Genomic DNA, 15,517 nt, shown 5'->3' with positions numbered 1-15,517 from the left:
CCTCGCGGGGTTTCCGCAGGTGAAATTTTGGGGGTGTTACAAAAATACCATTAATGAAAATGCCACAAGACTTCTTGGATAATATGTATTTGTGGTGTTGTGATTGGGAGACGACTGGAGCGGTGATCATCCTTTGTGATGATACACCGAACTTTAGTATTTTTGATAGTATATGGATAGTGAATATGTCTGAGAAAGATATCATTAGATTGTTCCATAGTGAGATATATCATGAAGATGACCAGACTCGGCAAGCAATGAAGTTTCAGATGGTTGTTCGTATTTGCTATTACTATGGAATAAATTCTGGAAGTTATTGGTCGAACGCTTATCAAGAATGATTGAGAGATGTGAAGATCGAAGACGACAAGCTACAGCCAAGGGGGAGTTTGTTGAACATTTTATGTTTGTAGCTTGTATTCATTTTGTTAAATATGTAATTGATCTATAAACACTTGTTTTGTTTAAGTACAACATTATGTAAGTTGATCAAGTGATGATATCCTCCTATCATCACTTGAACAACATTCTGCGAAGTATATGACATCCATCAACAGTGTGTGTCGATGTGATAAGTGTATCGACAGTCTTTTGATAATGTATGTCAATCGATGTGATAAGTGTATCGACAGTCTTTTGATAATGTCTTTTGATAATGTATGTCAATCGATAGTATCTATTGATTCTATGTTAATTGAGTGTTGATTGATGAAGATGATCGATAGTAACACTATCGATCAACATTGGGACTGTCTATATGGTTTTAGGACTGTCGATGTAAGACCTACGGTAGGCAGTATAAATACCAACAGTGTCGTTTCATTTTAGTAGAGAGCACATTCAGAGAGTTGGAGCGCATATTGTGTTTTCATGTACTATTACTCTGCTAAAATCAACACAAGCAAACTTTGAAGTGATATTCTTTGTGTTATTGATCGAGTTCTTGTTGCGGTTGTGTATAAACTTGGATTATGCACTTGTTTATGCATTAAACAACAAGGAACAGGTTTTATAAAGATCATTATAAGGAGCTACAAATATTAGTGTGTGGCAATAGTCCATTAAGTTAGTTATTAGACTAGTTTGTTATGAGAGTTAGTTATAGAGTCGGTTACATCTTATGGCCTCTCTATCAGCTATATATAGTGAGATAGATGCATTGCATTTTATTGAGATATGTTGACTTACATTCTGATATAGAGAGATAGTATGATTCATGTTGTTCTTCAATGTTTTAAAAACCGATAAATACCGGCCAGTTATATGAGTATTACCGTACTACCGGTGTTAGATGTAAATGTGGTATGAAATACCCCAGTAAATAGGGGAAACGACACGACTTTGTATCACCAGTAAAATCCGATATACCGATTTGAACCGCTATACCGACACTGTGCAGATTAGATTTTGGGTATGGATATTTACTCTTTTTCGGCATATCTCCATGTTTACTCCCATGGTTTTAACCTAACGAGTAGCGACTTTCTATATTCCATCTCTATCGATCAAAACTCAAAACCTACTTCCCTCACTCTATCTTCGTTCCAGACTTCCATCTTCATCTACCAATTTTATTCTAGATTTATCGTTCATGGTTTATACTCCAATTTGCGATTTGTATTTTGATTTTTGTTGTTGTTGACCGTAGTATGATGTGTGTGTATACTATATAGTCTTAGTGAGTCAATATGTATCATATATTGCTGGTGTATATAATAGCTGGTGTTTATAAATCTGTATGTATGTGGGTAATTTATGGAATTATAGAGTTAACTTATCAACTCAGTTGAACTGCCAAATACAACTCGGTTCTGGTTGAACTATTTTTGAACCCAATCTGGTGTGATTTATAAACCAGTTTTTAAACTTGTTCTTCAATAAATATCTTTAAACTAAGAATGAAGTACGTAATTAACATTCATATATATATATATATATATATATATATATATATCCAATATTCTTTTCACAAAGTTACTCTAGATGTACAAAGTCGATGATCGGATGTAAACGGAAACAAACATGTAAACATTAATAAACTAAGATTGGATTAGGTAAGGTCAATGAGATATGCAACAACTTGCGAAAATGACAACATCATTTGAAGTTAAAAACCGAAAACAACCAATATATAAACAACAAACGAAAACTCATTCTCTTCAAATCAATTTCCACTGCAAAACATCATCCTCGATTCAAGTCAACCATCATGAACTTCACAAGAAACACCGAATTATTTCTGTTCTTGATTATGTTAGCAATCACACAGTCCACATCTCAATCTACCACCACAGGCGATGTAATCACCATAACAAAAACCGCCAACGTGACCAAACCCGGGTGCCAAAGCCAGTGCGGAAACGTAACTATTCCCTATCCGTTTGGCATCGGTCCAGGTTGCTTTCTAAGCGAATGGTTCGAAATCACATGCAACACTAGTGTTAATCCTCCCAGAACCCAAAGTGGAGGTCTCATTATCCTGGAATTCACCGATTACACTTTCCGAGTGGCCAACAAGGTTGCAAGCCGATGTTACGATCCATTCGGAAACATCACCGAAGACAAACCGGCTGGCGCAAGACTTGACCGGGCATCACCCTTTTCATTTTCACAAAAAAATCAGTTCACTTTAATCGGGTGTGATGATTTCGCCTTATATGTAGGCCTACCGAACTTCACCAGTGGCTGCATAGCACTGTGTTCAAAACCCGAGGAGGTGGTAAATGGGTCGTGTTCAGGTGTCGGGTGCTGTCAAACATCAATCCCAAAGGCACTCAAGTTTTACTACACTTCTGTTGCTAGTATGACTGATACCAACCACACTACCATCTGGTCTTTTGATCCTTGTACTTACTCGTTTTTTGGTGAGCAAGAACGGTTTACGTTTAATGGGGTGTCGGATTTTATGGACCCCAATTTCAGGAACCGGACTATGGCTAGTGTTCCTATATTGGTTGATTGGGTGGTTGGAAACTTGAGCTGTCGCGAGGCTAGGAATGCTGGTGTGTTGGCTTGTCAAGCGAATAGCTGGTGTGTTGATTCGGATACTGGAGTTCCAGGATATAGATGCATTTGCAATAATGGATATGAAGGTCAACCATATCTAGAGCCAGGTTGCCATGGTTAGTATTGTTATTTTGATGATCGAATTCAGGTTTCAACCTTAAACTATCAATCAACTAGAATAACTGAAAATTACTTACCTTTCAGACATTAACGAATGTGCGGATCCTAATAATCTTTGTAACGGTGTTTGTACGAATACGCCTGGAAGTTATACGTGTAGTTGCGAAGATGGGTACGTTGGAGATGGCCTGAAAAACGGGCGAGGTTGTGCCAAGAAAAAGTCAGAGTTTCCTGTTATAAAGTTGTCTCTAGGTAAGTTCATTTCATTGTTTCATTTAACTGTGTAATCGTACATGCATGTGATTTAAAAAAAAAATAAATTAAAAAAAAAAAAAAAAAACTTGGTAATTATGGGCTTATAGTAAAACGTAAGTTAAGGAACCAGCATCTATCACAAAAACTAAAAAAGAGACCTTGAGAAAGGGAAGTCAAAAACTTATAAAGTAGAAAGGTTGTTTCTATATTATGACAGTTCCAAGCTTAAAAACATACAAGTTAGAAAAAAGGTGTAAATTTTATTTAATTCACTTATAAGAAAGTAAGAGGAAATTTGCCGACGGCCTAAAGAAGACCAAATCTATCATAAAGAAGAGGTGAAAATAAAATAACATTTAAAAAATATAGATAGAATGTCAACGATGGAGAAATCTATTCTCGGTGAAGGTAGGGGACTTTCGTATTCCGTTTTGTGAAGGTTAATGAGGATGTGTGCAAACTGAGGCATTGATATATTTAGGCCTCCAATTATTGTGTCCTTAATTTTTTTAGTCTATTTGTTTTGTGATTATATCCTATTAAGGGAAGGTTAAAATGAAAAACACTAATTATCGTCAAAACTCGAAAACTAACTAAAAAAGACTAAAAAGCATAACAATTTTTATTATTATTATTATTATTATTTTTGCATACCAATTTTCGTTATTTAAATTATATAAAAAAAAACATTTTTTTTCAAAAAAAAAAAAAAAAAATTTGTAGTGCACATGTGTAATATGGTACTACACATGTGAATTATTACACATGTGCAATACAACAAAATTATTTTTTTTTTTAAAAAAATTTTTTATATAAAAAAACCTGCGATTTTTAACTAAAAAAATTGAAAAAAATGAAAAAATGAAAAAAAATTGTGTGTTTTTTAGGCTTTTTTAGTTAGTTTTCGAGTTTTCACGATAAAAGGGGTTTTCATTTGAACCATTCCCTATCCTATTATTTGTTATATATATTTTTATAATATATATAAATTAAAAAATAATTTCTTTAATATCGTAAACTATAAAGTATTTAATTTTGTATAATAGGTATTTGATGTATTTATATATTATTTGTCATCTGATCTAATCTAATCTAATCTAACTATATAATAAAAGAAACTGTTAGACCATTTTGAGACCGTAGGTACTTGAGTCGATTAGGGTCTAAAACGCTAAACAAGAATGAAGAACGATCAAGTACGCAACGGTCTAGGGGGAATATTGTTAGGTCATATGAGACCGTTGGTACTTGCTTTAGATGGTTATGGATTGTTTTGGTTAAGTTCATTAGACTTTGTAAAGTCTAGGGGCTAATATTGTAATATTTTGATAGTTGTAATCCTGACTTGGTGTAGTTAAGATTCCAGCAAATTTATACATTTGCTGGCAAGTCAGGAGTCTTCTATAAATACCCCAAGCATTGTAACCTAGCCAAGCTTTTGGCTCTTTGGTGAATCAAGTGTTGTTTACATCAAATCTCTATATTGTGTGCTCTAATCTGATATCCAAGGTTGTTATTGTTATATCTTATTGTTTGGATTCAATACAACACTAGTTGTATTCATCAATCCATTAGCTTCATCTTCATTCTTCTTTCTTGACTTTTCATAGTTCAAGCACTTAATCAATAGGTGTTTTGGACTAAAACAACCAACCACTGTGATCCGGATACGTTTTGGGATCTACAATTTGGTATCAGAGCCTTTGTGCTCTTGGTTGTTGTGTTCTTGTTGAGATTTTTCATTGTTTTGAAGGTTTTTCAAAGTTTCAAGGTTTTTCAAATTATTGGACTTAAAATGGATTGATTTGGTGTGTTTAATCGATAGGTTGTTGTTAATACTTGATTAGGGAGTTATTTTGGACATTTTGGTGCATCAAAACATGGTTTTTGGGCTGTTTTTGAGTGATTAGAGGGTTTTAGTTCGTGTTAAACCCTCTGTCCAGCGAATTTAACTTGAAGCCAGCGAACAATTTTTGAATATGGCGAATTTATCTGTTGAAGACAGCGAACTCAGCGTTGAATATAGCGAATTAATTCAGATCCTTGAGTGTTTTATCGCATAATCATCAATTTCGCCGACCATTGTTCGAGCGAAATTGTTGATCATCAGCGAAATAGTGTCATTTGTTCCCTGAGCGAAATTATCTAAGGCGACTTCGAGAGCCGTGATAGCGAACCACAGCGTTCTTATCACGGTCACCGGTGAAATTAACCTAACCCCTGTTTGTGTTTTGATTTGTAAGCGAAGATAAGTGATCGCTCGTGCAGGCTTACATAACTTCCCAGCGAAGATAGCGGACTAGCTAGCGAAGGTCCTCAATCAACATCGTTCATTGGCGAAATTAAAGCTCCTGTCAGCGAATTTAAGGTCTGTTTCAGCTCACGTTTATCTAAAACAAGGAAAGATGTCGCTGAATCTACCGAGTCCAATTGCTGAAGCGGAACTTGAAACTGGAACCACCACTCGCCCGCCAAAGTTGAAAGGGGCGGAAGACTTTAGCACTTGGAAAACTCGCATTCAATCGTTCTTCGAGTACACATACTACAATCTGTGGCTCTCGGTCACCGCTGGAACCCACATTCCAACGGTGGTTCGAGGAGATGCGATAGTCACTAACAATGACTCTACAACCTTCACTGATGAAGACAAGGCCCTAATCCAACGTGACCGCCATGCACATGCCGCCTTAACCATGGCTCTGTCAACTGATGATTGTAACATGTTTGAAAAATACAGAACTGCAAATGAACTCTGGCTTGCTTTGATCGAATATTACGAGGGAAACGAAGAGCTGATTGAGAGCAAAAGAATCATGGTGCAGAAGCAATACGACCTGTTTTGTGGAATTCGTGGAGAAAGCCTTTCCGATCATATCAGTCGCTTTCGAAATATGATGACCAAGATGAAGAAGGCATGAAATCATATCACTAACTGTGCTGCCATAAAGAAGCTTTTGGACTCACTTACAAAGGAATGGAGCCTGAAGTGCATGATGATCAAAAGGGATTTCCTCAACAATCCAAATCCTGTCACTCTAACCGATTTGATCAACACTTTGAAGGATTTTGAAATGGATGTTAACAAACGGGAAATGAATACGACTGGTTACACCCCGAAGCCTGCTCAGACTTCTGCAGGATTGAAGAACGTGGCACTTCTTGCATCTGAAGGTGTTAGTCAACAAGCTTCGGACACGACTTACTTCAACGCTTCCGCAAGCGCATCAAAGGCTCCACGGTCCAGTGAAAAGACAGTTGTGCTCGGTGACACTCAAGCTGAAGAGAATGCTGAAGCCAAGGAACAAGTCAACAAAGCTCTTATGGCAAAGATCTCAAGCGGGTCCTCATCAAATCAGTTTGAGAAACCAATAGCTGGAATTCCAAAAGGTGACAACATTGCTGACAAGGGTCTGAAAAGCATTCTCACCTCCCCGGAGCCTGAGAAAGAAAAGAATTCTGAAGAAGCTAAGGAGCATGTTCCTAAGGAGTCATCTGACCAGAAGAAAGACAAAAAGAAAGTCTCAGTCGCAGCAATGAAAACAGAATCTTCAAAAGAAAAAGCTGACAAAGACTTGGTAAATAGTATTCCACATAGCTTTAAAGTAAAGTTATGCACACCAGCATGCGTTGATGTCGTGGCACATTACAAGTCTCTAAATCTAGAATTTGAGAGACAAAAAGACAAAGCTTTAAAATTTAACAAAGAGCTTAAACAGAACGAGGCCGCATATCAGAGAAAGTTGAATTCAACTTTAACTGAAATGCAGACTCTAAAAGAATTTGTGTTTAGAAAAGATTTCATCATTAACGATCTCACAGATAGACTAGAAAAAGCTTTGAACGAAAAGAATAAATTGCAAATTATCATAGACAAATGGAATGTCAGTCAAAAGGCCTTTACTGACATCAAAAATTGCCAACGACCAACGTATATGAAAGACGGGATCGGGTATAAGGATAGGCAAGGAAATGAAAGAAAACTCTTCTTTCCACCACATAGCAAAAACTATGTGCCTATGCCAACTCCTCATCCCGAAAACGATCTTATTGATGAAAAGGCCTCTGTAGAGCAAATCGACTCTGGTGAAAACGAAACAACCGCTAAGATTTCTAAAAGTAATGCAGATCCAATTGTCTGTAAAGAAGATGTGTGCGATGAGGATGGAGACTGCGGCGGTTCAAAAATAGGAATAGGCTATTCAGGCGACAGTTATTCCACTATTAACTGGTTCGCCTGGAACTGTGATAAGAGAAACAATATTCGGGATGAATGTAATGGCCATGTGCCTAAATTTAACTCTTTAGATGACAGTAAGGGCCATGTGCCTACATTTAAGACTCGTGATCGTGAACATACTATGTTTGAATGTCATGATTTAAATTCTGCATTTTGTGATGATAAAAATGTGTGTGAATCTCCTATATTTGTGCCAGAATTGAAAAGGAACAGTTTTGGAAAATTCCTCACCGAGGAAATACCAGAATTTATTCCATCTCAAATAGGTATGACAGATTCAGAAATGGAAGTCACTGAAGAAAGCAGCAAAGAAGATTCAAGCTTTTCTGCCTCAGAAAAGGAAAAAGAAACAAGCTTTTCTGCCTTAGAAAAGGAAGAAGAAACAAGCTTTTCTGCCTCAGAAAAGGAAGAAGAAACATCAACTTCTAATGAAGAGCAAAAATCAGAAACTTCAAGTGAAGATCAAACAACAAAAGGTGAGAGCTCCAAAGATTCAAGTGACGAAACAAATGACGATCAAAATTCAGAAAGTTCAAGTGAAGATCCAAGCTGCAGTGATTCAAGTTACGAAGCAAGTGAAGAACAAAATTCAAGTGAATATCAAACATCAGAAAGTTCATCAGATTCCGACAATGAAGAAGAATGTTCAGAAGATGAAAGTCGAGTTGACAAGAAAGTGAAGAAAGGAGAAAGCTCAAGACACTCATCACATACATCATCTTCCAACACCAAAAGACCCAGACGCAAACGATGTTTTCGCTGTGGTCATTTAGGACATACAGCGAAACATTGTAAAACCAAGAATTTTCCTAAACCAGAATATGATTTTGTCAAAAATTTGACATATCAGCTTGATTATCTTAAGAAATCTGTTAAAAATCTAGTTAATTCAACAACATATTTTTGGAAACAAAAAGAGGACATCGTGGCTCAAAACCACGATAGATTCAAAATGAAGCAAGTCCGGGTTCCCAAATCAATCTAATTTGTGTATATTCTTGTATTTCAGAATAAACTCCAGAAATGGCTTCGAATGCTCATGGAATACATTTGGCATGTCGAAAGCGGATGTTCAAGAAACATGACAGGCTTGAAGGAGCTTCTGAAGAATTTTCGTTTTATTGATGGTAATTTCGTGTCTTTCGCTGGACACGAGAAGGGAGGAAAGATCGTTGGAATAGGAGATGTGGTGTCTGAAACCCTCACGTTGGAAAATGTCAACTATGTTCCAGAATTGTGCTACAATCTCATGAGTGTAACACAGAAATGATCATGCTTACTGCTCCAAGACAAAACAACACACACGTGCTCAACATAAAAAAAATCAAGACAAATGATAACCTGACCTGTTTGATCTCAAAGGCTTCAGAATCGGAGTCACTGCTTTGGATACAAAATCAGAGCACACCACGGCCTACAGTTGTTGTTCACCAGTTCCGTGGATACAAAATCAGTCATTGGATTATGGAATCAACATCATTAAGACTCCAATATTCATCGACAATAAGGCATGTCTGGGAATTGTGAAGAATCCCACCCATCACTCCAGAACAAAGAATATTGAAATTCGAATTCACGCAATTCGAGATGCATACGAGAAGGGGTACATTCAAGTGGTGCCAATGAATACAACACAACAGCGAGCCGATATTTTCACGAAAGCTTTTGACAAAACTCGTTTCAATCAGTGGTAACCTGGTTGGAAATGGTCAATTTCCTTGACTGGAAATGAATCTGATTTAAAAAAAAAAAAAAAAAAAAAAAAAAAAAAAAAAAAAACGTTTGTTGAAAGTAAAACAAGTATCGGAAAGCGTTGCTCACCAAAAAGATTTTCTTATTAAAATTTTATTTTCGGGAAAAGGGACTCACGAAAATAAAGATTTTAGGGGGGATATTTTCAGAAAATCCAAACGATTGCTTATATCTGACTCCTGCGTGAGGAAGTGATAGAAAATTGCTAACACTCTGTCATTTCTTGCTATCACAGAAAACAAAAAGAAATCGGGGTACCAAGCAACGACATGTCGGTAGATTCAGCAACACCGATGAGTAAACTGCTGTTAGGGAGCAAAACATAATGTCTACACAAGAATTCTGGCTTTTCTCAGGCATTACGCATCTCAGTGGGTAACACGTTGCGGCATATGGCTTAATGGTCTTAAATCTTGCGTTGACAGATTGCCAAAGTCTGAGATTTCGGGTCTTTATATTGGTATTTCATTCGGAGGATATCATAGTTGTTCTTCTGCTGCATCCAGATACATGCTGACCTAAACGCTATGATATTCTTTTAAATAATAAGTGCCTTAAAAAAAAAGGGCCTAACCCTTTCTAATAAGCGCCATTTTTGGCCAAAATCCATAATAAGTGCCATCTTTGGCCAAATACTTTGATAGATCAGTTTGGTAACTCTGCTGTACGGTGGTACTGACCTGTTCACCGAACTATCTATCTTAACCCTCGATGGCTCTTGGGATCTCTGTTGTACGAAAGTACAGACCTGATCTCCGTTCTATCGTTGAAGAGAATGAAGCCAATATTCTCACCTGTTATGAAGAATCTTTGTGCATACCTTGATCGCGGGGGTATGTCCTGATGTGGGACTCACGAGGGCGTAATGATTCTATTCTCAATAGCTTGTGTGGGGGCCATCGAAGACTTGTCAATATTACCGAAAACATGATAAAAGCGCTCTCCGAAGGCATGTTGAAAGAAGGATGCATGGATTTAAGTGGACAAACATACTGGCAGTTTTTCTTGTGCCCTGGTTAGTAAAATAATAATAATATATTAAGAATTTGGCAAGTGTTGGCAATATGATCTTCTGCAGGTAAGTTCGGTGAGCGTCGGATATTTCAAGGAAATTTGTATTAAGTGGAACCTCCCAAAGCAAGAAACTTGAAGTTCGGAGTCAAAATGGCCCAAATTTTACCATTATTGTGAATATTTCGAAATAAACAATGTTTTAATCAAAAATGGGCACGTTTTTCGAGAAAGTTTGAAATCAACGAGCGAAATTAAAAATTGTCTCAAAATATCTCAGGGGCGGCGAAATTAAGATGCTAGCGAAATTATTATTTCGCTGGCTATCCAATTTCCGTACAAAACCCCATAAACGGTTTCATTTCAAATTTTTCACATAACAACCATTTTCTTCAACCTTGAAACCGAAACTCTCTTATATTTTTGAAGAAATTTCGTGTACAAGATTCACTTCCAGTTAAGATCAAGATCATCAGTATGGTGAAGAATCTAGAATGGGATAAAACGCTAAAGCACAATCAAAGCATAAATCTAGAGGAATGTTCGTGGTAAAGAGACGCGGTGGAGTAATTCAGTACTTTGAAACTGGATTTGATCTTTTCTCTCTTCCAAGATGGGATCTACGAGAACTTGGGCGTCTAGATCTACTAAACCATGAAGACAGAGGAATTGGGAATGATTTTGAACGAATAATCGCCAAAGAATGTAACAAAGGTTTTCAAAATCACACTCCGCAGCGCCCTAGACGAAGAGTATCAAAAACCACCATCGATCCTGTTACAGGCAAAGGAAAAGTGACGTGGGTAATCAACCCAGCTAAAGTTGTCACTAGAATTAAGCTTCCAGAAGAAATCTCTGTCGCTCTAAAGGATTTCAAGAAATGGTTTTACGATAGCAAAACCGGTGAAGCTGTGATCAGGTCGAATGAAAATGTTGATATTCGCATTCTGGATCCGATGGATGTGTTTAAGTTCGGGCTCTCAGATCTCACCATGTTGAACGCTAGCCGTATTAATGTTGGAGCAGGCAATGCTAACCTTGAAGAGGCAGCGTTATTTCAACGAGCAGTAGAACGTGCCTGGAGATTGAAGAGAGAAATGCTTGATGTGGTAGACAAAATGGAGAAAAGAAAAGAAAAAGAACAGAAAAAGAAAGAAGCAAAAAAAAAAAAAAAAGCACGAGAAAACAAAGGAAGGAAGTTGTGCTTCAACAGCTGATCCAACCACCACAACCTCTCAAACAACACCAAAACTTGATTGAAGATATATTCTGCAAATGTTTTATTTGAAGTTTCTCACACTAAAACGAAGAACAAGATATTGAAATCCCCAACAGGTTGCATAAAGCAGATACAAGCGAAAGAAAAGGCGGGGTGATTCGGTGCTACAAGCTGATCTTGAGATGCCAACTTTACCCGTGAAGGGATACACGTGAGCTGTGAGAAAGGTGAGAGAAAGAAAGACTGAGATGATGGAGATGTTATTCAAAAATTGAAGAAAAGAAAGAGTGTGACAAAGCTCGAGAGAAGAAAGAAGTTATCATCAATCGCTTGCTTCAAAAGACAAGCTTCTTTCATCAGAATCAGAATTCCGAGAAATTAAATCTCCAATGTCATCCACATACAATGTCACATTGAAGGATGCAAGTGAAGTTGATAACAAGCAAACTCCATCACAGCACATCATGGGAAAAGACGCAACAAATCCTGTCACCAGAGTCAAGGAATGAAGACGCTCAAGTACGCAACGGTCTAGGGGGAATATTGTTAGACCATTTTGAGACCGTAGGTACTTGAGTCGATTAGGGTCTAAAACGCTAAACAAGAATGAAGAACGATCAAGTACGCAACGGTCTAGGGGGAATATTGTTAGGTCATATGAGACCGTTGGTACTTGCTTTAGATGGTTATGGATTGTTTTGGTTAAGTTTATTAGACTTTGTAAAGTCTAGGGGCTAATATTGTAATATTTTGATAGCTGTAATCCTGACTTGGTGTAGTTAAGATTCCAGCAAATTTATACATTTGCTGGCAAGTCAGGAGTCTTCTATAAATACCCCAAGCATTGTAACCTAGCCAAGCTTTTGGCTCTTTGGTGAATCAAGTGTTGTTTACATCAAATCTCTATACTGTGTGCTCTAATCTGATATCCAAGGTTGTTATTGTTATATCTTATTGTTTGGATTCAATACAACACTAGTTGTATTCATCAATCCATTAGCTTCATCTTCATTCTTGATCTTTCTTGACTTTTCATAGTTCAAGCACTTAATCAATAGGTGTTTTGGACTAAAACAACCAACCACTGTGATCCGGATACGTTTTGGGATCTACAGAAACCACTTTAGGGACACGTGTCATCATATTAGGCCATCTCTTATATATAATTATTATTTTAATTTAATCTCTTCTAATTAATTACAGATAATCCTCCCACTAAATATTGTTTAATTTAATATCTTATGGATAATATTATTTAGTTTAATCTCATTCTCATTTATAATATTATTTATTTGAATTAATTATTACTTTTTTATTTATCTATTTACTTCGAATTCAAATTTAGTTACCTAATTTAACCTTAACTATATATTTGAACGTTTTGTTTAGTTTGGTATCAAATAGATTTTCGAAACTTAAAATAACATTAATTAATATTATTTATCATTTATACATTTACGGAATTTTAAATAAAAGGTTAAATTTATTGAGACTTCGTTAACAAATTTTGCAACAACAAAATAGTCTATTTTTATCACGAAAACCAAACTTTGTATTAATGTATTAAATATTTTTATTTTCACTGTACAAATTACATTTACTCGACCCATGTAATACATGAGGTTTTCTAAGATATAACTTTTTTATTATTTGTTATATAAAATTAGATTTATTCAATTCGCACAATACACGGGGTTTTTTAAGGATATATAATTTTTATTATTTACTACAGAAAATTACATTTATTCAAACCGTGTAGTACACATATTTTTAAAGATGTATTATTTTATTATTTGGTAAACAATATTACATTTATTTAACCTGTGTGATACACGTGGTTTTAAAGATATAACTTTTTTATTTGGTACATAAAATTATATTTATTCAACCCGTACAATATGGATCTTATAGATATAATTTTTTTATTATTTAATATATAAAATTATATTTGATCAACTCGTGCAATAAATGAGGTTTTTAAAGATATATTGTTTTATTATTTAGTATATAAAATTTATTTATTTAACCCGTGTAATACACGGGGTTATAATCTAGTATATTTATAATATGTATTTAATACCTTAAACTATTAAGTATTTAGTTTTGCTAGCTTGCTGTTTTTAGTTGGAAATAAAAGAGAAGGTTATTCGCTAAAAAAGTATATTAGATGGGCCTTAAATTTGAATTGGCCCGGGATATCACATAAAGATTACCACTGATATGACACTGAATCATTCGGCATCATCGTGGTTGCTAATTCGGCTGTCATATATGTGTCAAAATGCAGGAATGGGGTTTGGTTTCTTTGCCATTTTAGTAGGAATAAGGTGGCTCTATTTTGTCATCAAGAAGAAGAACCTCGTTAAGCTCCGAAAGAAGTTTTTTCAACAAAATGGTGGTTTTCTACTCAAACAACGTATCACAACCAATGAAGGCAATGTCGATTCAACAAAGGTCTTCACAGCACTAGAGTTAGAGAAAGCCACCAACAATTACGCCGAAGTCCGGATCTTGGGTCGTGGTGGTTATGGTACTGTATACAAAGGCATTCTAACAGATCAACGAGTCGTAGCAATCAAGAAGTCACGAGTTATGGATGAAACCCAAATTGAATTATTCATCAATGAAGTGATCATCTTAACAAAAGTTAACCATCGGAACGTGGTGAAGCTTTTGGGTTGTTGTTTAGAGACAGAGGTTCCATTATTGGTATATGAGTATGTATCTAACGGAACTCTTTATAATCATATTCATGGAATAGGAACCATGACTTGGTTATCGTGGGAGAATCGGTTAAGAGTAGCGGCCGAAGCTGCTGGTGCACTTTCATATCTTCATTCAGCTACATCGACCCCTATTTTCCATAGAGATGTGAAATCCGCAAACATTTTATTAGACGATAATTACACCACAAAGATCGCGGATTTTGGGGCTTCGTACCCATTGATCAAACACAAGTTTCCACGCTCGTCCAAGGGACATTAGGGTACTTAGATCCTGAGTACTTTCACACGAGTCAGTTAACTGAAAAGAGTGATGTTTATAGCTTTGGAGTTGTGCTTGCTGAGTTGTTGACTGGAAAGAAGCCGTTGTGTATGGACCGAATTGAAGATGAACGAAATTTAGCAACTTATTTCATTATGTCACTAAAAGGGGACCGTTTGTTTCAGATTCTTGAACCTAGAGTTGTAAGGGAAGGTACACTAGAGCAGCTACAACAAATTGGAGAGCTTGTGAAAAGATGCCTTAATCTCACGGGCGATGAGCGACCAACAATGAAAGAAGTGGCGACTAAACTTGAAGGATTACGCAAGTTTACTCAACATCCATGGGCGAGTCAACATGGTGATGATGAAGAGAATGCAAACTTGTTAAACGTGGAGAACCAAGAAACTGACCTTTACGATGAACCAATAAACCAACATTCAGGTATAGGGGATATCTCTTCTGGTTTCAGCATCAACACTGGTCTTGTGTATCCTTCAAATATTCTCCGATGACATAATTCATCATGGAAATGGACGTGATGGCTCAGTAGATGGAGGTCTATTAATATTCACTGTTAATATTATTTTCACTTTTTCTTTGTATTTATATTAATGAATATACGTCAGCTATTGTAAAAACAGTTTTTTTTAAGCATAGGAAATATCCTTGTGTGCTGATAACATGAACTGCTATGGAAGTTTTGCAAACTTCTAATAAAATGGGCTTGAAAGTGTCCAGATATAAAAGATAAATAGTTACACGAACAAAATTTCTCATACTGATTTTAACGTTATTAATCTCAAATATAATTTATATAATTTTTAGTACAATTATATATATATATATATATATATATATATATATATATATATATATAGGGGATGGTTCAAATGAAAACCACTTTTAACGCGAAAACTCGAAAACTAACT

At 36.0% G+C, this 15,517-nt stretch overlaps 1 protein-coding gene across 1 annotated transcript; it reads left to right on the top strand.

Annotated features, from left to right (window-relative positions):
- The first annotated feature begins 2,194 nt into the window (after positions 1 to 2,194).
- On the top strand, positions 2,195 to 15,149 carry LOC110916874 (wall-associated receptor kinase 2). The gene is given in 4 exon segments (XM_022161527.2): positions 2,195 to 3,122; positions 3,211 to 3,378; positions 13,888 to 14,532; positions 14,535 to 15,149. Coding segments are annotated over 4 exon segments (2,292 nt in total). The 5' UTR covers positions 2,195 to 2,209; the 3' UTR covers positions 15,101 to 15,149.
- Positions 15,150 to 15,517: the final 368 nt, after the last annotated feature.

The sequence above is a fragment of the Helianthus annuus genome, chromosome 16 (assembly GCF_002127325.2).
Source record: "Helianthus annuus cultivar XRQ/B chromosome 16, HanXRQr2.0-SUNRISE, whole genome shotgun sequence".
In the NCBI taxonomy this organism is placed as follows: Eukaryota; Viridiplantae; Streptophyta; class Magnoliopsida; order Asterales; family Asteraceae; genus Helianthus; species Helianthus annuus.
This window is presented reverse-complemented; position numbering and strand designations above follow the sequence as displayed.